A 20,443-nucleotide genomic window follows, 5' to 3' on the forward strand; every position below is an offset into this window, starting at 1 on the left:
GGCGCAGCCAAAGGGAGAAGGGCTGATCCCAGGGGAGGCAGAGCTCAGTGCTCAGGAGCACAGCAGCGTGAGGCCTTGTCCCTGCCAGCCTGAGCCATGTGCTGCTAGGATAATGTAGTGGGAGCAGGAGAGCTGATGCTGGCTGCTCTGCAGCTTTGGAGCTGGGCTGCTGCTGTGGGCAGGCACTGGCTCAAGGCAGTAAAGAAATGAAAGCAATCTGCACTGGATTATACCAATGAGATAAGGGAGTTGGATAAAAAAGAACAAGGAAAATATTACTTAGCAAGAGAAAAGTGCTGAGTAGGTGTGCCCACAGTGGAGAAACAATGATGCTGGCTTTGTTTTTTGGAGGAAAAGTGCTGCTTTTGTATTTTGGAAATCAAGAGGGAACCTTTAACCATCAAATCATTGATTCTCCTCTGTCCCTGCCCCAAAGTGGCCATGGGGTGTTTCTGCATAAGCAGCTTTCTCCTTGGGCAAGGGCAGGTGTCTCATGTTGAGATGTGCAGAGCAGAGCCAGGGGCAGTCCTGTGAACACAACAGAAGGCCCAGGTCACTGCTCCTTGATTTGGAACCAAAAGGCAGAGTGGGCATTGATTGGCATCAAGCATGAAATCAACTGGTGAGTGTTGTGCAGCTTCAAGTGCTGATTTCAGTGAATGTTGGTGACTTTTGGAGTCTGTCTGCTGAGTTGAAGGAGAGCTGAGGTGCTGTGCTGGATTCAGGACACCCTGGTTTGGTTGTTGAAGCTGTTGCTCTTGGCTGTGCCAGCTGGTGCACTGCTGACAAGCTGGTCCTTTCCTCTAGGATTCATCTGTCCCCTGGCTAGAACTGTTGCTACTCTTTCCAGAGGATGTTTGGGAATGCCCTGGATTCATGTCTCAGAACTCTGTCTAAAATGATTGTCTGGGTCAAACTCTCCTGAAAAAGTTCCTCCATGGGAACAGCGGTTCCAGCTAAGAATAGGCAAAGCAGGGAACCTGTGGCTGGAAGGGCTGCTTATAGAAATTTCTGGGGACACCTTTATGTCCCTCCCATTGCAGATGGGGAAAGTGAGGCACAGAGCCATGTTTGGGTGTGTGTTGAGGGGCCTTCTCCTGCCTGCCCTGTGCCCAAAGCCCATCCGTGGCTGTTGGCTGCTGGCCCCTTGGCTTTAGCTGCCTCCTGTGCACAGGGCCCTGTGCTGAGCACATGGTGCTGTGTTGGTTGGAAACCCAGGGTGCCCTGAGCCCAGGTTTTGTGCCCCCGAGCCACGACAGCCAGGCCTTTGCAATTCCTTTAACTGAGCCATTTCCTCCTCTGTCCTCGCCCTCCAGAGGAAGCGTCATTGCTCCGACTTTGCACTTTGACCTCCCTGAGCTCGACTTCGGGGACATCTCCTTTGGTGAGTGTTCCCTGGGCTGGGACACAGCGTCAGGGATCTGTGCCTTCCAACAGAAAAGCATCCCTGACTCCTGGTCTGCCCCAGCAGCCTCTCCAGGCTGTGAACTGCAGGGCTGCTGCTGCTGCCTCAGGTGGCATTTTGCTCTTGTGAGATGCAATAGAAGCAAGGAATAGAAAGTCAGTATTTTCTGGTGTCTCTGTGCTGTTTAAAAGACAGATGTGTGCCAAGGAAGGTGGGAATCTTCCTGCAATGGAAAGATGAGCCCCTCCCTCCAAATTCTTATACCTTTGAAATGACAGAGCTGCCAGGCAAAACTATGGGAAAAGGAATAACATTCATTGCCAAGCCGAAACCAAGAACAAAGCAGTTCATGAGCTTTTGAAGGGAACTCATTGTTTTTGCTGAGCTACTTCTTCCCCAGCCTGCATCAGCACGGGGGCACTTGTCAAGTTGCCTTTTGAGGAAATGAAACGAGAAAGGTAAAAGATGGAAATGTGGTTCTGAACCAGGAGATTGATCCTGCTGAATCTGATTTCATTCCTAAGGTCTCTCCAGCTGAAGGCAGCTGTTGTATCTTTGCTTCTTTGTATGTGTTGGCTGTTGTGTGCTGAGCTCAGTCTCATTTGAGGTTTTGCCATCTGGGTTTGTCCTTTTTGTGCCTCTCTTGCCTCCCTGCTGGAGTCAGTGCTGGAGCTGGCAGTGGTCACTTGGATGGGCACAGAGCAGCTCTGGGCTGCAGCTGCAGTTGTTTTTTCTGCCCATGTGTGTTCCAGTGAGTCTTGGTGAGCAGGCCTGGGGAGAAGTCTCCTCCCCACAGAGCTGGCCAGCCCAGCCAGATGTGCACTGCAGAGCAGGTTGTGGCTGCTCTGCGGGCTCTGCAGGACATGCCCACGATCAGTGGCTGTATCTCTGGCTTTGCAGGATGGAAAGCAAATCCAGAGCTAAAGTGGGGTCAATCCTTGCAGACAGCAATCCCAGTGAGCAGCATGGGTGTGATGTCCCCGTTTGTTGGGTGAGGTGGAACCTGGTTCCTCATTGCTAATCTCAAAGCAAGGCTCGGGTGTGCCCCCAGCTGAGTGGGCTCTGAGCTGTCATGTGCTCAGTCTGTTTGGCCCAAACCAAGAGATGCCTTAAGGATCCTGCAGAGAGAAGCTGCTTTAGGGTGCTTTGCCTCACATTCTAGTTCCTGATTCCATCCTCACTTTCTTTTGCTGTAGCTTCTTCTCAATGACAACTCACTGTTTATATATCTCTGAAAACAGTGGGAGTGTTGGCAGGCCTCCCAGGGAATTTTCCAGCTTGAATTCTGAGAGTAACTGCTGGGTCTGGGTGCACACTCATCACTGAGAAATAAGTGGTGCTGGTTTGGGGCAGGTGAGGGAGCTCCTCCCCATGCCAAAGAGAGAAGCTTGCAGTGTTGAGCAGGGCTAGGAGTGGGCATTTTCAGGGCTGCAGTCTGGAATCTGTGTCAGAGGGAACTAAGTGCCAATTAATTCCTCACGCAGCTTCTCAGTGAGCTGTAGCTCTGATAATAAAGAGCTGAACTCCAATCCCACTTTCATCCTGGCAGGATATTCACCCCAGGATCATGCCATAGTGGGTGCCTGCCTGGATATTTGTGTCCTTTGCCAGGCTTTCCCTACACCCAGCGCTGTCGCCTCACCAACAGCTCCCCGGTGCCCCTGAGGTTCCAGCTCCGCATGTCGGACGATGGCACGCAGCCGGCTGTGGACAGCGTGGATCAGATCCGCAGGGACAGCGACCCAGCCTGGAGGAAGGGAATCCATTTCTATGTGGAGCCCAGGGAGTTCAGCATCAATCCCAGCCAAGGGACCATCCTCCCCCAGGGACACCAGGACATCGAGGTACGGCAAGAGTGCAGCCACAGACGCTGCAGCAGCAGGGCTGAAGCTGCACTGGAGTGTGGGAGGGCTTCAGCTCTGGTGCCAGCTTTGAGCATGCTGGGAGTGAGAGATCTGCACTGCTGGGAGGCCTCTGCTAGCTGCCTTGCTCGGGATGTTCCTCCAGGAGCACTGTTTGGTTTCCAAAATCATCTGCTGAGATCACATAACTTATGGTCAAGGCCTGAAGCCATTCTTGTGTTTTTGAGGGCAATTGATTTGATTGCAAGTGGGCAGAGCAAGGATGAGGGCAGAAGGTGGCTGTTGGAGAGATGTCATTGTATAAAGCAGTCATCTTTCCTTCTTGGTCTCATTTCCCCCCTCCTGGGGAGCAGAATGATTTGTGTTCACTGCAGGAATCTCCAGGGGGGACAAAATACTCTGCAGCCATGTAGTGCCCAGCACCTGCTGGGCCACCGTTTGCCCTCATCTTCTTGCTGTGAAGCTGGAATCATTGTGTTCAAGTCAGATTTCCTCTGCATGGATGTCATTATGGTCAGATGAAAAATTGGCCCCTTAATTGGAATGCAGTGGTGCAGAGAGCTTTAGTCTGATGTTTTATCGTGGCTTACCTCAGCCCTGATAGCAAGATGTGTTTAACAAGTCTGGTATTGGCAGAAGGCTTTTCTTCCTCTGAGACTGTGCTCTACACATGGAGCAGCAGAAGAATTATGGCCAAATCCTCCCTCAAGAACTTGAGGATATCACACATGGGTAATGAGCTTTTGTAAGGAAGAATTTCCTGTTCTTCTCTTGCACCAGGTGACCCTGTGTTCCAACACGGTGATGGAGTTCTACAGGAGGATGCTGGTGGATCTGGAGGGTATTGGCAAGGGAGTGGCAACACTGATCATCACAGCCAGGTACCAGCCCTTGCTGGCCTCCCCAGGCACTGCCTTGCACAGGCTTTGCTGGCTGCAGCTGCCCAGGAGAAGTGCTGCTCAATGGCCTCATGTTGTGCCAGCTGGACATGAGAACAGCAGGGCTTGGACAGCAGCCTGTGGTGAAAAGCAGCCCTGCTCACAGCCCAGCACGGCCCTGGGCCATCATCTAAAGGGAGCAGGGATGATATCATTTATGGGCCTGGGTTCTGGTGCTTGAGGTGGGACAAATTTCCCGAGGGCCTCCTCTCCTTCTTGCTGCAAGAGGTGGAGTTGTGCTGGTTGTGAGCAGTGTGCATTGGCTTGGGCCACAGCAAGCAGCCTGCTGAGAGTCAGGGTCTGCTTCTCTTCATGAGGGCACATGGCAGGGGGCAAGTGGCTCCCAGCAAGTGCTGAGGGCAAGGTCTTAGGAGGGGAAAGCAGCCCTGGATGTGGCAGGTCAGCTGCAGTTTTTCTGCTTCCCTCTGCTTGCCATTTGGAGCTTGAATGTTCTCAGAGTTGAGACCAAAAGTGGTTGTTGCTGCAGCAGAATTGCATCCTGCTGTGCTGCTGTGGGTGCCAGCTGAATGCCCAGAGGGATGCAGCTTCTTGGTGCTGTTCCCTGTCCCAGGCAGAGCCATGCAGTCAGTGCCTGGGCTGCCATTGTGTACAGCAGGTGGAGCTGGGGCCAGTCAGTGCCTGGAGCTGTGGAGTGAAGGAGCGAGGGAGCTGCAGGGCCTGGGAGGGGGTGATCAGCCACTCTGGAGGGCAGCTGGTGTCTGTGCCCTGCAGGGCTGGGGCAAAGAGCTGAGTTCTCAGGCAGGGCAGCAGCACTATGGGAGAGAAGGGAGTCATTTTTACTGAGACACTGGAGCTGTGTGTTCCTTGAGCCTTAGTGAGCCCTGATCCTTGTTGGGAAGGCTCCCCCAGAGCTCGTGGATCACTGGGACTGTGACAGGAGTCCTTGCCAGCCTCCTTGGGTGAAGGAGGGGCTGGGGCAGCTGTGGCACCAAGTGCTCTTCCTGGGGCACTTGGCAGCCTCTGGGTGCTGCCTCTCAGGGTTTGGCCCTCCTTGACAAGACCCGTTGGAGTGGGAAGAGGTAGAAGGCAATTTATCCCTGTAGGGCTGTTAAATGTCCATTTGACAGTGACCAATGTGTTCTGCTCCATTTCCCAATCTTTGGGGGTAAATGTTCTCTATTCTCTCAGTACCTCTGATTCCCCTGGGGTCATCTCTTTGCCCAGATGTCTTGTTCCTGAGCTCCAAGTGTCCACCCATGTTCTCCAGTACGATGAGTGCCAGCTGAAGGTGCCGTATGAGAGGAAGATCCTCATTAGGAATCCCAGCCACCTTCCAGGCTGCTACGGGCTTATTCCCCAGGTTTGGCATCACATCCACCTCCTCCTGTCAAATACTATTGAGGAGATTGTACGAGGAAAAAAGGCTTTGGATAAGACCTTGTAAATTTCTATTCAGTCTTAAAGATCTGCTGAGAAAAGGATCCTACCCAAATGTAAACCTGAGGAGGCAGTTGAAGCTCCTGAGGAAACAGTTGATGTTCTAGCCTTCAGGGTGTTTTCCTGTGGGAGATCTTAGAGGGTTGTCAAAAGCCACAGACAGCAATGCCTGTGCTGGCAGCCTCCTTGCAGGATCCCCTGGGAGTGCTGAGCCTCCAATTCTTGCATCTTGTTTGTGCCTTTTACCTTTGTCCAGGGGAGTTTTAAACGTGTGTGTAAGTTGCTGTTGGGGTGGATGTTAAGGAGTCTAAAGTTTCTTCAGAGGTCCCTCTGAAGCTGCATTTCATTCTGTCCCTTCCAGAAACGCAAGGAGGACTCTGCTGTGTTCTACTCCAGCCCCAAGCCCTGTGGCATTGTCCAGCCCCAGAGCACAGCAGAGATCCCCGTTGTGGTGCAAGTGCAGGCGCCGGGCGAGCATCGCACCAATGTTCTCATCGGCGTGTTCGGGGATGAGAGAAACCCACGGGTGAGGGCACGGGGAGCTGTGTGCCTGTGTGCAACTGCTCCTGGCAGGGGGCACAGGGCACAGGGATTCTGCCGGGGAAAACAGGCACAGGCTGCTGTGGGAAGGACAGGAGGGATGGGTGGCACAAACAGCTCGTGCCTTCAAGGTGGGAATCTCAGTGTCTGACACAGAATGGAGTTGGGCACAGCTGGAATCCAGGGTCATTTTAGTTCATTATTCTTTAAAATGCTGTTAACTTTGGAAACATCTAGTTTAAGATGTCATCTCTCTGAGCACAAAAGAGGATGTCAGAAGACTTCTGGGAACCTTGAGCTTTCTGTAAAAGAAAGGAAGGCTGGCATTTGAAGAGTGGTTGCAAGGATTGAAACTTATATTAAGACACATGGAAATGACGAGGCCAAATTCCCTGGATGGCACCAAACATGTGAACCTGGGCCATTGTGGCACTGTTGTAAATCAGTGAACAGGAAGGACAGGCAGTGCAGGCTCTGCCAGGGAGCCTGAAGTCTGACAAAACTTGCTTTTAACTCTGAGGCTGCTTCCCTTAAAGAGGAGGGTTTCTCCCCACCAGAAGGACAAATAATTTAACTGTCAGCCTGGTTAACTAAAGATTTCTTGCAAAACTTTTACCTTTGGGCCGGTAATTTTTAGATTGAAAAGTTCTCTTACCTTAATCCTTTTCAGTTTGGAGGGGAACATGTAATTTTCTTTTTCCCCAAAAGACCAGCATTCCAGCTGGAGAGTGGTAGGTGTCCCTAAAGAAATGACTTGAGCAGGGTTGAGTTGTTGAAGGTATTTTTGGTTTCCCTGTTGTGGTTTGTTTTGGGTTTTTAAAAATCTTTCTTGCTACTTCCTGGCACAGAGAGCACAATTACGAAGCTCAGGACGGCCGGCAGAAACCTCCCCAAGGCCACGGGTGACAGAGCTTGGCAGGATCCCAGCACCACAGCCTGAGTATGGATGGATGGATGGGTGGGGAATGTGAGCTGAGTCACCTGGGAGTGTTGGAAAATGTCACCCAACCCCCCAGCAGTGTCAGGGGAACATTGCTGAGAAATCCCTGCTGGAGCTGCAGAGTTTCTGGCCTTGGGCCCTGGGGGGGCTGTGCTGGCTGGGCACTGGCTGGGTCTGCCCCTGGGTGCCTCAGATCTCACCTTTCTGCTGCCTTCTCTGTCTTTTCCTCTCCCACTGTGCTTTTGGCATCCCCACAAGGTGTTCATGCCTGTCCTCTGTAGTTGCTCAGTGCAAGCAGTTGCAGCTGCTGCAGCAGCTCAGTGCCATCCCCGGGCTGCCTTTAGAACAGAGCTGCTCCAGCCTGGATTGGGAAGGGCTGGATCAATCCATTTCTCAGTTCAACGTGCCCAGCACCCACTCATGGGCTGCATCCTGGCCAGGCGCTGCTGGTGCAGGTGTCACTCCCTCCCACTGCAGGTCCCTGTTCATAGTTATCTTATTTTCCAGAGATGAGCTTTACCCACCTAAATTCAAACCTCAACCACCAAAAGAAAAAAGGAGCAGTGTTTCCTCCTCAGGAACTCAATGGAGGCACTTCACGATTAGAAAGGAGGAGGAGCCAGTCACAGCCCTGAAGGAAGTGCAGCATTTTAGCCACTCTTCAGGAGCAGAGGTAGATTTTGTTGTACATCCAGTGCTTGTGTTGCCTCCCCAGCCTGCCAGCACCAAGTCATGCTCGTGCTGACCTCCCTTTTTGCTGCCCTGCTGTCCTGTGCCCGGGCAGTGGGCTGGGCAGCAGAGCCAGTGGCTGGACATGGGGTGAGTGGGAGGGAGAAATAGGAGAGTTTTCCTTGGAGAAGCTGACTCAGATCCTACAGGCCTGTGCTGAGTGTGGGATTTTTTGCCCTTGTTTCCTTCCCAATGTAAGATGAGGCTTTTATATGCATCATCATGGTCAGACCTGCAGCTTCCTTCCCAGAGCAAGCTGGGATGAGTCCTGATCTCCATGGAGCCTCTTGCCAAGCCAGCCAGACTCCCTGTGTGCAGGGCTCTGCTTTCAGCCCAGAGCTGCCATTGCACTGCTGGCCCTGAAGCTCTCTTACAGACAGAGACTTTGCAAAGTGGCTGTCTCTTCCTGCCAGCACAGAAAATGGCTTGTTTTTCAGGTGCCAGCACAAACTGCTGAAAACCCTCACTTCCCATGAGGCTTGGAGGGGTTCAGGTGCTCCCTGGATGTAGGGCACACTCCCCTGGAAGCGGAGAAGGCAAGAGGGAATCTGTCTCACTTGCCCATTGTCAGTGTGGCCAGCAGGGCTGGAGCTCCCAGTGCCACTGGGGGCCCTCAGCATTGGCCCCAGAGGGGCCTCCCATCCCTCCAGGCCATCCCAAAGTGCTGCTGAAGCAGCTGCTTGTTGGAGAGGCCGTGCAGGACACATTGTGGGGCTGCCCAAGGACGCTGTGCAGCCCCTGTGGAGGGCACTGCTTCCCCTGGAACTCCTCAGGTGGTCCACAGGAAATTTTTGCAGGAGCTTTTGCTGTAGCAAATTGAGAAAGCAGCATTTAAATCAGAGTCTTAAGGGAAGAGCCTCAGGAGTCAGATGAGCTGGGCTGGAGTCCCTCCCTCAGCTCCAAGAGCTCTCACTCTGAGTCTCCTCCTTCTCTAAAAGCAGGAAGTTTTTAAACTTGTTAAAGGCAAGTTGTGCATCAGAGAGAATGTCTGCTGCCAGGAGACATCCCAGTTCCCTTTCATGTAATGTATTAATTAATGCTTTGACCCATGGGTACGGGAGAAGATTTTGGCCATGGTCCCTGCACTGGTCAGTGGCATGGATGCAGGATGAGGTGAGGGTGATTCTGGCAGTGTTTGGGGAATAGGCCCCTCCAGGTACAGCTGCACTTTGCTCCAAGATGCTCTTCTGCATCCATTTCCATGCTCAACACCTCAATCTCTCCTGTCTTCCATCCAGGCTTTCAGTATCCTGCCACTGTCAGGTGTGCTGCAGCCAGGACAGAGCCAGCAGATCTCATCCACCTTCTCTGGCCACCTCAGCAGAACCTCCAATGTCAGGGAGCTGTGCCACGTGGAGGGAGGCCCCACCTCCGAGGTGCTGGTGAGCATGGAGGCCCCACGTGTCAGCTCCTCCCTGAGCCCCCGGGAGATCAACTGTGGCTCTCAGGCCCCTCTCAGAGAAAGGTGAGTGAGCCTTCCATGGGTTACTGCTCTGCCAGGGGTTATTGTCCCTGCAGGGCTTCTCTGCTCCAAGAACTCTGAGCTCAGAGGTGCTGCATAGCAAAGGCCAGAAGCAGCCCAGGGATGGCCACTCTGAGCTCCCTGGCTCCCAAGAGAGGAAGGACCTTCTTCTGTTGAGACAGAACATCTTCTTCTCTATTGGAGTGCTGAGCCCTCCTGGCTTAGCTGCTGCCTGCAGGGAGCTGGGCTCTGGACTGGCCTTGGCACTGCCTCTAAAGGTGTCTTGAAGTCCATGGTGTTGAGTGGCATCTTCTTCATCATCTCCCTTCTTCACCAAAGCAGTGGGATTGTGGTGTGGGCAGGCGTGGGGCACAGACCAAACCTTGCTTTGGGTCCTGCTCCTGCCCCAGGTGAAGTCCTTGCAGTGCTGATCTGCCAGGGTTCTCCTTGTGGTGGGACAGCACCCAGAAAAGCTCATGTCCTTTGGGCTCCCCTTCAGCTGCAGCAGTAGGCAAGCCCAGGAGAAGCTCAGCTCCAGCAGGGCAGCCCAGCTCAGGACACACAGGCAAAGTGTGGAGCTGGGAGGGGAGGCTGCTTAAAGCAAGCCTGTGCATCAGGACTTGTCCTGGCCAGGCTGGAGTTGGTTTCACAGGGAGGAGAGGGACGAGGCTGCGTCAAATGGTTTCCATGGCAGCCAGCCCTGGTTTGCTTGGTCCCAGCTGGGCTCCAGCAGGAAATCTGGCTGCCAAGAGCCTGTCTGGCAGGAGAGGAGTTCCTGCAGCCTTTGCTTTCTGACTGACAGGATTGTTCTCATTAAGGAGCAGGCTAGGAGTCATTAAACCCGAAGATGACGGGCAGAGACTCTCTAACTAATTAAAGTTAGACAGTGGTGTGTTTATTAACGCTGGCAGGCGGCACCAGAGCCGTCCCTAACAGGCGTGACCGCTCTGCCCAAGGTTCTTTGCCCTCTCTTTATTTCCCAAGATCTTACATACAATACATCTGCACAGCCCCAGCACCTCCCATCCCTACTCTGTATTCACATGAGGTCATTGGTCCTTCACACCTGTGCAATTCTTCCCTTGAATTGGGTCAGTGGTCTCGAATTGGGTCCGTGGTCTTAAGGGATGAAGTCAGGAATGTCTTCATCAGGTCTCTGTCACCCTCTGGCAGGATCCAAGGTCCCCTGCTTAGTGACTGATTGACATCAAGCCCAGGTGCTAACCATTGTTCTCCTGGTTTAAATTTGTTCTTATACCAGTTCACTTCCTCCACTTCCTTCTAGAAAGAAGCTCCTCGTGGTAAACAATAGAACAATCAGCTCCAGCTTCAGCATCTCATAATCAATAACCTATGGTCTGCCTATCTACCTTACATCCTGATCCATGTGAATTGCTTCTAACCCTCAGCTGAAATCTTAACTCTTTAAAATCATGCTTCAGCCATGCCCAGGGAGAAGGGGGCTGAATGAGCTGCGTAAGAATTGTAGGAGAGATGAGCAGATGTTGGCAATGTGTGCTCTGCTCTCACCTGGGAAGCCAAGAGACAAAGGGTGTTTTCAGCATCAGCACAGAGAGCTGGTGGATCAGCCTTTGGCACTGGGCTGGAGGGCTCTGGCTGTGCCTTGAGAGGGAGCTTGCACAGCCAAGAGCTTATGATGGCAAAGCTCAGGTTTGGCTGGTCCTGGAGGTCCCCTTCCAGCAATGCCCTCACTTGGGATGTTCCCAACCTCTGTGGGCTGAGGAGAATTCACAGAAATGGCCTCAGGGTAAAGGGATGAAGTGCAGGGCCAGCCAGGACTGGTGAGCCCAAGTTTCTGGTGGGGACTCTCAGCCATGTTTTCTATTTTGTCTGCAGAAGGGAGCTGAAGCAGCCAGCTCAAAAGATTCAGGAGGAGGGAAAAACCTCCGAGGAGGAAGAGAGGCGAAAGGAGGAAGATAGGTGGAAGAAGGAAAAGAAGGGAGTCTCTGTGGGGAAGAAACTTTCAAAACCAGAGAAGGGGAAATGCAAAGCACCAGAGAAGAGCGAAACAAAAATCCCAAAAAAGGAAACCAGATCTCCTGAGATGAAGGAAAAGAAAGCCACAGAGAAGAAGAACACCAAGGCCCCAGAGAAGAATGACACCAAAGCATCAGAGAGGAAGGAAACCAAAATCCCAGGGAAGGAAAAGAAAGCCACAGCGAAGAAAGAAACAAAAGCACCAGAAAAGAAGGAACCCAAAACCCCAAAGAAGGGGGAAGCAAAAGCCCAAAAGAAGGGGGGAAACTGAAATCCCAGAAGACCCACCTGGAGAAGACCTGGGATGGAGAAGAATTCTTAATTTTTTATTCACACAGCTCATTTTAGTCAGTTTGATAGACCTCATGTGCAACTTTAGTTAGTTAAGAAATTTTTTAGCACTTACTCTTTTATTGGTTAATGAAATAGATTTTAGTTGTGCATCAAATCTCTCTGTTGTATTGTTTACCTGTTCTCTTCACTGATTCTCATGGGACAAATCCCTTGTTGTTGCAGGTGCATTTGTTTCTCACCCTCAGAACAGATTGTTCACAAAGTCTCACTCTCAAAACAGCTTCACACGGGAACTTGTAACTGCTCAGCTGCTCTCAGAAGAGATGACAGGCCAGCTATTAATAGAGCAGATCAAGGCCTGATTTCATAAGGCCTTTCTTTTATCATTGTTCTACCTGTCTATGGCATCTCCCCCTTTTTGTTAATTTAAAAAAGGCTCCTATGTTCTGATGTTGAAACTGCTCACTCTTGTGAGGGTATTATCTCATCAAGGTTCTCACTGGTTATCTATTAGATATGGGATAAGATAGATAAAAGGTCAATTACAATCAACAAAACTTACGAAATTCCATCAAGTCATTGACGCAGGGTTTTGCAGCATGAGAAAACAAAGGAATAATATCCAGTGTCTCTTGGGGAAATGGAAAGAAATGACCATTGTTTCCAATTAGTTGAGAAGTGTGAGAAAGCCCATTAGCTGGAAATGTTGATCTTTGCCATCCCTGAATGCCCTCCTGGGAGCTGGAACAGGGAATAACTGAGGAAGGGCAGTAGGAGCACTGTACCATGAGGATGCCCTGAGGCTTTTGTTGGCAAATGGCCTCTGTCAGTTTCCAGACACAGCCATGTCTTGGCAGTCCTCCTCCTGCTCCTGCTCTGGCCACAGAGGCTGCAAGGTGATGAGGTGATTTCTCTTTCCACTGGGCCTCATTTTTTTCAGAGCTGATCAGTGTCTGATGGAATGAACAGGTGACTGCTTTGAGCTGCTGATGATAAAACACAGGCACATCTTCTCCTGAAGGTAAAGAATCAATTGGGCTTCACTGTGCTACACTCAGTTGGGATTTAGAGGTGATGATCTTTTTTCCAAATTTCTCATGTAAATATTGCATCATTCAGAATGGTTAGTCATCCAAATTTCTCAGGTACATTTTGCATTATTTGAACGTTCTTAAGGCATTCATTCCTCCTCTTTTTTATTTTTTAAGAATGAGATGCATGGCTTTTGTTATGAGTATGAAGCAACATCATAGTAAAATAATACATGCAGTGGACCAGAACCTTACAGCAATTAGGATTAATTTGGATACAACAATCAGGAATATTTCAAATAGCAGACAAAACTAACAACAAAGGTGGAATTAGGTAAATAGCAATCTCTGAAATAATGTGCCATAATCCCAGAGTCTGCACACAGCTGACAAACCTCCATTCAGGGGGGACTTGGATAATTATTTCCAGATAATAATTCCCAAGCTCCCTTTAAAAACAGTCCAACTGTCATGTCTAGAGGGTCAGATTGCCAAGTCAAAGCAATCAAAATCTAGTTTTGGTGCAGAAAATATCTGGGTCTGTTGGCAAATTCCCGTCCAGGCAGAGCTGAGGCCTGGCCACCACCCAGGCTCTAAGTGGGAGAGAATTCCCTAAACGTAATTTAAAACAAGGCTCTTGAGAATGGCACTTAGGAGTGAAGGTCTGGGGGTGACAGACTAATGAACCATCCAAGAGCTGTCTCCTCCAAAATTCCCTCAGCACAGAGATGCTTTAAACCCAGCAAACTGTTGGAGTGGTTCTGTAATAATAATTGGGACTGCAGCTGATTCCTTGAGGAGATGGCACAACACCATCAGGTTAGAGGAGGCTTCCCCCAGAGCTGAGATATCATTTCTTGGAACTGTGAGAAATCCTTAAAAATGATGAGGCAGCACTGGGTCACAGCATGGAGGATTTTGGTGGGATTTTGGGCAGATGGTTTGGTGTGTATCCAGAGTGACTTTGGGCAGATTTGGGGCCTGCTTTGGGCAGATTTGGGGCAGATCTGTTGCTGATGCTGGGGTTTTTCTCCCGTTTGCCCAGCTGTGGGCACAGCCCCGAAGCACATCCTGTTCCTGCCCCAGCTCCTGAGGAGCCCCAGGAGCTGATGCTCTCCATGCTCTGCCCCCAGGGAGATCTGGGCAATCCTAGCATCCCGGGGATTCCGGGGATTCCGGGCGGCCTTTGGGCATTGGGGGATTGTGGGGCTTAGGGGGTGAGAGGGGTGAGGGGGCCCTAGGGCTGGATTGTTTGGGGAAGGTATGGGATTTTGGGGGGAATGTCTGGATTGTTGAGGGTGAATTTCCAGGGTTTTAGGGGGAATTTCTGGATTTTTGGCGGGAAATTTCTAGATTTTTTTGGAGGATGAATTTCAGGATTTTCTAGAGGGGAATTTCTGAATTGGGGTGGAGACTTCTGGATTTTTTTGAGGGGGAATTTCAGAATTTTTGGAGTAATGTTTCTGGATTTTTGAAGTGGTGGGAGGGATTTTCTGGATTTTTGGGAATGTTTCTGTACTTTTTGGGAATGTTTCTGGATGGGGAACCGGGTTTGTTTTGGAATTTTTGAGGAGGAATATTTCTGGATTTTCTGGGGAAAGTTCATCATTTTTTTGGGAACGTCCCACGACTTTTCAGAGAAACATTTCTCGATTTCTTTGGGGAACATTTCTAAATATTTTTGTGGAATGTTTCAGGATTTCTTTTTGAGAACATTTCTGGATTTTTTTTTGAGAACATTTCTTCATTTGGGGGGAACATTGCCAGGTGTCTGGGGAACATTCCCTAGTTCCTGGGGAACCTTCCTGGGTTTTCTGGAGAACATTCCCAGGTGTCTGGGGAGCATTCCCAGGTGTCTGGAGAAAATTCCCAGGTGTTGGGGGAACATTCCCAGGTGTCTAGGGAATGTTCCTGGGTGTTTGGGGATCGTTCCCGGGTGTCTGGGGCTCTCCTGGCCCTGTTCCCATCCCAGGTTCCCGGAGTTCCAGGAGCTGCCCTGGTGCCGGGCGCCGCGACATCGCCTGGGTGCGGTTGGACACCGAGGTGCAGGCGGGCGCCGCCCGCGAGGCCCTGCAGGGCTCCAGGATCACCCAGAGCAGGGCCAGGAAGATCTCCTTTGCCAAACAGGGACCCAGAACACCCCAAACCCCACCAAAACACCCCCAAACCCCACCAAAAAGGGCCCGAAATACCCCAAAATCCCAAAAAATCGAACTTTCCCCATCCTGAATCCCCCAATTCCCACACCAATCCCCCTTTTTTCCCTCAGCATTGTACCCAGGGTCTCTCTGCATACCTTGCACCTGAAGCTGCCTCAAATAAACCCCAAATAACCCCAAACAAACCCCACTGTGCCCCCCAGGCCTGGAGTGGGTTTGGGGGTGGTGGGGGATTGGGGGTGTCTCGATCCCAAACTTTGGGGACTGGTGGGGTTTGACCCTAAGATTTGGGGTTTGGGGGGTTTCACCCCTCGGGGTTCGGGGGTTTTTGACCCCCAGACTTTAGGATCAGCTGGAGACCCCAGATGTTTCAAACCCCAGGATCTGAAGTCAGGGGGTTTTGACCCCAAAGTTTGGGATTTGGGGGGATTGACCCCAAGATTTGTGGGGGTTTAACCCAAAAGTTGGAGGATCAGGGGGATTTGGCATCTCAGAGTTTGGGATCGGGGGGGCTTTGACCCCAAAGTTTGGGGATGTGGGGGTTTGACCACAAACTTTGGGGATGAGGAGGGTTGAGCAACCCAGACATTTCAAACCCCAGGAGCTGAGGATTGGGGGTTTGAACCCCAAAGTTTGGGGTCTGGGGGTGTTTGACACCTCAGGCTTTGGGATTTGGGGGTGTTTGGCCCCAGACTTTAGGAATTGAGGATGTTGGACACCCCAAATGTTTCAAACCCCAGGATTTGGGGTGTTTGACCCCAGGATTTGGGGTCAGGCTTGGGATCGGAGCCATTGCCTGGAAACAGCGGTGGGATTGGGATTGGAAACAGGAATAGGAACGGGATCAGGATTGGGAACGGGATCGGGAATGGGATCGAGGAGAGACCCTGATGCAGTCCCGGACCCAATCACAGGGAGAGACCCCGCCCCAGTCCCGCAATGGACCCATCCCTACAATCCCAGACCCCTCCCCACAATCCCGGACCCCTCCCCAGTCCCAGCCCATCCCCAGCCGCTGATTGGACCCTCCCTCAATCCCAGCCCGCCCCAGTCCGGACCGGAGCCATCCCCAGAGCCTCCCCCATTCCTGGCCCAGACCCTTCAATCCCTTTTTGGGGCGGCTCCTGCCACATCCCGCCCAGTCCTGGGGGTTCCAAAGGGCCCTGGGGACCCTCCCCATTTTGGGGGTGTTGGGGTGGCCCCGGGGCCACCCCGAGGGCCGAGGGGGGATCGAGAGCCCCAAACCCGAGGGGCTCCTGGGGGTACCCAGATCCTCCCGTTCCCACCCCAAAACAGATCCTGGCCAATCAGAGCGTTTGTCGCTGATGACTCATCAGTGTGCAGGAGCAGAATTTGGGGAGGGGGGAGGTGACCCTCGGGATGGGGCGTGCGGGGGCAGCTGGGGCCGTACTGGTGGCACTGGGGGTGCTGGGAGCCCCCCCGGCCGCGGAGGGAGCGGGGGGCGCGGTGAGAAGGGGGGCGGGGGCCCCAAATTGAACCAAAGGGGGGTTGGGACCCCCAAAGGGAGCAGGAGGGGCCGGGAACCCCTGAAACCAAGCACAGGGGAGGGGGTTGGGGACTGGGGGAACGATGGGAAAGGGGCGGGAGAGCAGGGAGGAGGGGGATATACTAAACACAAAACCAAACACCACTATAATTTCTCATTTTATCCAAACAATTAAACTTTAATAACATCCTGAAGTACTCTAAAAATATTAAAATTATTTTAATTTAACTGTGGGTGAGTGGTCTTATTTGGATATTGGTTTTCGGATTGTTTGGGTTAGATTATTCAAAAAATGGGATTTTTAAGGAATTCATTCAGATGAGAAGGCAGCACTCTGCAAACAGAACTGACTGAAAATGAACAGGATAGAAATCAGTAACTCTGAAAATTTTATGTGCTATCAAACACATCCCACCCAGCCAGCCCCACACAATCCCCATCCCACCGCTCCAAACTGGGATCCCACTTCTCCCAGTCCCCTCTCAACCCCTTCTCACCCTGGCAGCTGTGGAATGGAGTGAGTTTGGCCTGGGATTGAGTATTTTTGTGGAGGGAACAAGCAATTTGAGCTGCTATGGCACCTTGATGGGCTAAAATTCAGTTGTTTACAGTGGGATTTGAGTGGTTTTGAGGTGACAGATCCATCCCTCTTGGCTTTCGGAGTGCAAAGAGCTGAGTGGATGGCCCAAAATCCTCCCAGAACCCACATATACTCCAGAATTGCTGCAGCTGAGTTCATGGTGTCCAGGGAGGTGGCAGCTGCCAGCACCAGGGACAAACGAGATGGTGCTTGGTGTCAGAAAGCTCCAGAATCCATTTCTGACCCCTGAAAGACAGGGCAAAGGCAGGGCCATGGTGTTTTTATAGGGTATCCCAGGGGTGGAGTTCGGGTGTGGGAGAGGGGAAGAGTTCTTAGCAACGCAAGAATGGTGAGATCAAATTCCTGCCTCTCAGCAACAGGGGCACTTCACACAGAATGTGTCTCCATATCCTAAATTCCCCCTCAAACACCTGTGAAATGGTGGGACGTTAGACATTTTGGATCAAATTCCTTCATTTAACCCTGTTTTGGCAGTTTTTAAGGGATGAAGATGAGGCACAAAAAAATAAAGGCCAAACCAAAAGGAGAAGCAGCCAGGTGTGTTCCCAACATGGATCACAGGGAATGTGGGGCACCAGGGCTGTGGCCAACGTGGCTCCTCCAGTGGGGGATGGAGCTGGGCCAGCGCACGAAGCTCTTCCCACACTCGGGGCACTCGCAGGGCTTCCCTCACTGGTGCCTCCGTTGGTGTCGGGTCAAGGTAGAGCTGCAGGAGAAGCTCTTCCCACACTCGTCACACTCATAGGGCCTCTCCCCAGTGTGGATGCGCTGGTGGGTGATGAGGGTGGAGTTGTCCTTGAATCCCTTCCCGCAGTCGGGGCAGTGGAAGGGCCTCTCCTCTGTGTGACTCTGATAGTGCCTGAGGAGATCTGAGCTGGTCTTAAACCTCTTCCTGCATTTATCACACTCGTAGGGCCTCTCCCCAGTGTGGATCTTTCGGTGCTGGGCCAGGTTGGAATGCTGCCTGAAGCTCTTCCCACACTCCCCACACTCATAGGGGCGTTCCCCAGTGTGGGTCCTTTGGTGCTTGATCAGGGTGGAGCTCTGGCTGAAGCTCTTCCCACACTCCCCACACTCATAGGGCCGTTCCCCAGTGTGGGTCCTTTGGTGCCTGATCAGGGCGGAGCTGTGGCTGAAGCTCTTCCCACACTCCCCACACTCGTGGGGCCTCTCCCCAGTGTGGATGCGCCGGTGCATGACAAGACAGGAGTTCTGCCTGAAGCCCTGCCCGCAGTCGGAGCAGCGGAAGGGCCTCTCCTCTGTGTGCGTGCGCTGGTGCCGCAGGAGACAGGAGCTTCTCTGAAACCTCTTCCTGCACTGATCACACTCGTAGGGCCGTTCCCCAGTGTGGGTCCTCTGGTGCACGATCAGCTGGGAGCTCCACCTGAAGCTCTTCCCACACTCCACACACGTGTGGGGCTTCTCCCCATCACGGAGTTGCACATGGAGCACCAGCTCCGAGCTCTGGCTCGATCTCCGGCCGCCTTTCCTGCCCAGGCTGGGTCTTTCCCCCTCAGATCCCCGTGATCTGCGTTTGCAGCCCCTCCTCGTGTGGGATCTCCGGGGCTTTTCCTCCTTGTTGGGTTCCTGCGCTGTGGAGCCACTCAAAACAGCCTCTTCCACCAGGTTCTGCCACGGGGATTTGTCCTCCCTGCTCTCCATGCTCAGCTCCTGCTCTGGGGGAGGAAGGACAAGGACAGGATGGGATTTGCCTCCGTGCCACAGGGAAGGGGAAGGAGATCCCCCCAGGGCTGTCCTGCAGCTGGGGGCTGTGCTGGGCTGGGAGATGGAGCAGCACAGGGGGGAACAGGGCACTGACTTCCTCCTCACCTGTCTCAGTCTCCCGGGGCATCTTCCTCACAGCCTCCCAGGGGTGTGGAATGGGAAAACCTGGTTTGGAGAAAACAAGGGATGAGCACGTTGACTTTGAAGGTCTCTCTGCCCGACTCCATCTCTACAAGTCAGCGGCCATCTGGGCTCCGGAAAAACCTCCCAAACACCAAGATTCTGCCCTGAAAAAGACTCCCAGGAGTTCCCCATCCCTGGTCCCTCCCCTCTGTTGTTTGGGGGGTTCCCCCCTGTCCCAGCTGCTGGGGGTCACCCTTGGATTGGGGATCCCTCTTCTCCTCAGTGCCTGTGCTCTCCAGGCTGCTGGCAGTCCCAGGAATCCCAAAAGCTCCCCCCTCTTTGCTCTCCCCATTTCATGATGCCGGGGCTGTTTGGGCTCCCGGGGTCCCTTTCCCCTCATTCTCTGCCCTGGCCTGCAGGGGCTTGTGTTGGTTTGGAAAGACAGGTGCCTGCTAAAGGAGACAAGAGCCTCCCCTGAAATGGAGAATGCAAACCCTGCCCACCCCTCCAAATTGCTATGAATTTTAAATTAAGGGGCTCTCAGGCAAAAAATATGGGAGCAGGAAAAAACAGTTCTTTAATCGGGGAGGAAAAAAAATAAAAGGATAAAATAAAACAATGCAATACACTAGAACAACACTGTCAGAATCAGAACTCAACCTGATACCCTGTTCGTCAGGGTGTTGGTAGCAGTCCAGTTGGAAAAGGGGCTGCAGTCCTCCTGGAGTGTCAGGTGTAGTTCTGTTGGAGCAGGGAGTCCTGTAGGAAAGGGGTGTATTCTTCCTCCGCAGATCCGTGGAAGTAGAAGCAGCTGCTGTTCCTCTGGGGAGTCCAGTGGAGAAAGCACTGGCTGGCGTGTCAGAATCTTCCAGGTTATATCTACATGGCACTGCTTGGCTCCTCCCTCTGGGCGGAGCATCTCACAATGGGATGGTATAGTTCTTATCAGTCATGTGGTGACATTCAGTAACCTCTTATCAGCAGATGTTCCCTGCTGAGGGACCTTGATTATGATCACTCAGGAAGAGAGATAAGGAGCATTGCCCACTTGACACCAGACAACTGCCATACAGATGGCAATAGAATACATCTTGCCTTGCAATCTGGAACAGACACTGAGAGGTCTCATGGAAGCAAGGGACTAGTGTAAAACATCCAGGCCTGGCGGAACCAAGGGACCCTTATGATCCTGGGGAACCCAATCGAACCAAGGAGCTATTTTGAAACTCTTACCTCATGGAACCAATGGGCCATTGTGGCATTGTGCAGTCCCATGGAAACAAGAAACCGTTTTGATACTGCAAGGTCTCATGGAAGCAAGGGGCCATTGTGCCACTATGGAGCCAAGGAGACCATTGTTATGTCACTGGGCCTCATGGAAACAAAAATCTGTTGTGATCCTACAGGGCCTCATAAACCAAGGGGCAATTGTGATGCTGCAGGGCCCCAAGGATCCAAGAACATGGAACAAGTCTGGCTGGCTGGGCCTCCTGAGGGCTGCCTGACTGGTCCAGCTGATCTTGGCATGTTGAGGGTCACTTCTCATCACCCCCTGAAACCCTGGAGTTCTGTGCTTTCCTTCCTGTGGGAAAGAACTGTCCTCCTCCTCCAGGGGTTCATGGCAGAAATTGGGATTCCTCCTCCAAATATGATGATATCCAAGGATAATTCCCATATGAAACCTGCAAGGACAGACAGCTCTGGCTGGCCTTGGCCTCTTGGGGGCCACTG

At 52.2% G+C, this 20,443-nt stretch overlaps 1 protein-coding gene across 1 annotated transcript in view; it reads left to right on the plus strand.

Annotated features, from left to right (window-relative positions):
• Positions 1 to 11,600, plus strand: part of LOC311166022 (hydrocephalus-inducing protein-like) — a 25,632-nt gene extending 14,032 nt beyond the window's left edge. Inside the window, exons 10-18 of the mRNA XM_084227512.1 lie at positions 1,317 to 1,384; positions 3,017 to 3,249; positions 4,048 to 4,148; positions 5,391 to 5,526; positions 5,965 to 6,129; positions 6,992 to 7,083; positions 7,591 to 7,756; positions 9,051 to 9,277; positions 11,132 to 11,600. Of these exons, the coding sequence (XP_084083638.1) occupies positions 1,317 to 1,384; positions 3,017 to 3,249; positions 4,048 to 4,148; positions 5,391 to 5,526; positions 5,965 to 6,129; positions 6,992 to 7,083; positions 7,591 to 7,756; positions 9,051 to 9,277; positions 11,132 to 11,543 (1,600 nt within the window). The 3' untranslated portion in view covers positions 11,544 to 11,600. The remainder of the gene's footprint in view (positions 1 to 1,316; positions 1,385 to 3,016; positions 3,250 to 4,047; positions 4,149 to 5,390; positions 5,527 to 5,964; positions 6,130 to 6,991; positions 7,084 to 7,590; positions 7,757 to 9,050; positions 9,278 to 11,131) is intronic.
• Positions 11,601 to 20,443: the final 8,843 nt, after the last annotated feature.

The sequence above is a fragment of the Fringilla coelebs genome, assembly GCF_963513975.1.
Source record: "Fringilla coelebs genome assembly, contig: SCAFFOLD_32, whole genome shotgun sequence".
NCBI lineage: Eukaryota > Metazoa > Chordata > Aves > Passeriformes > Fringillidae > Fringilla > Fringilla coelebs.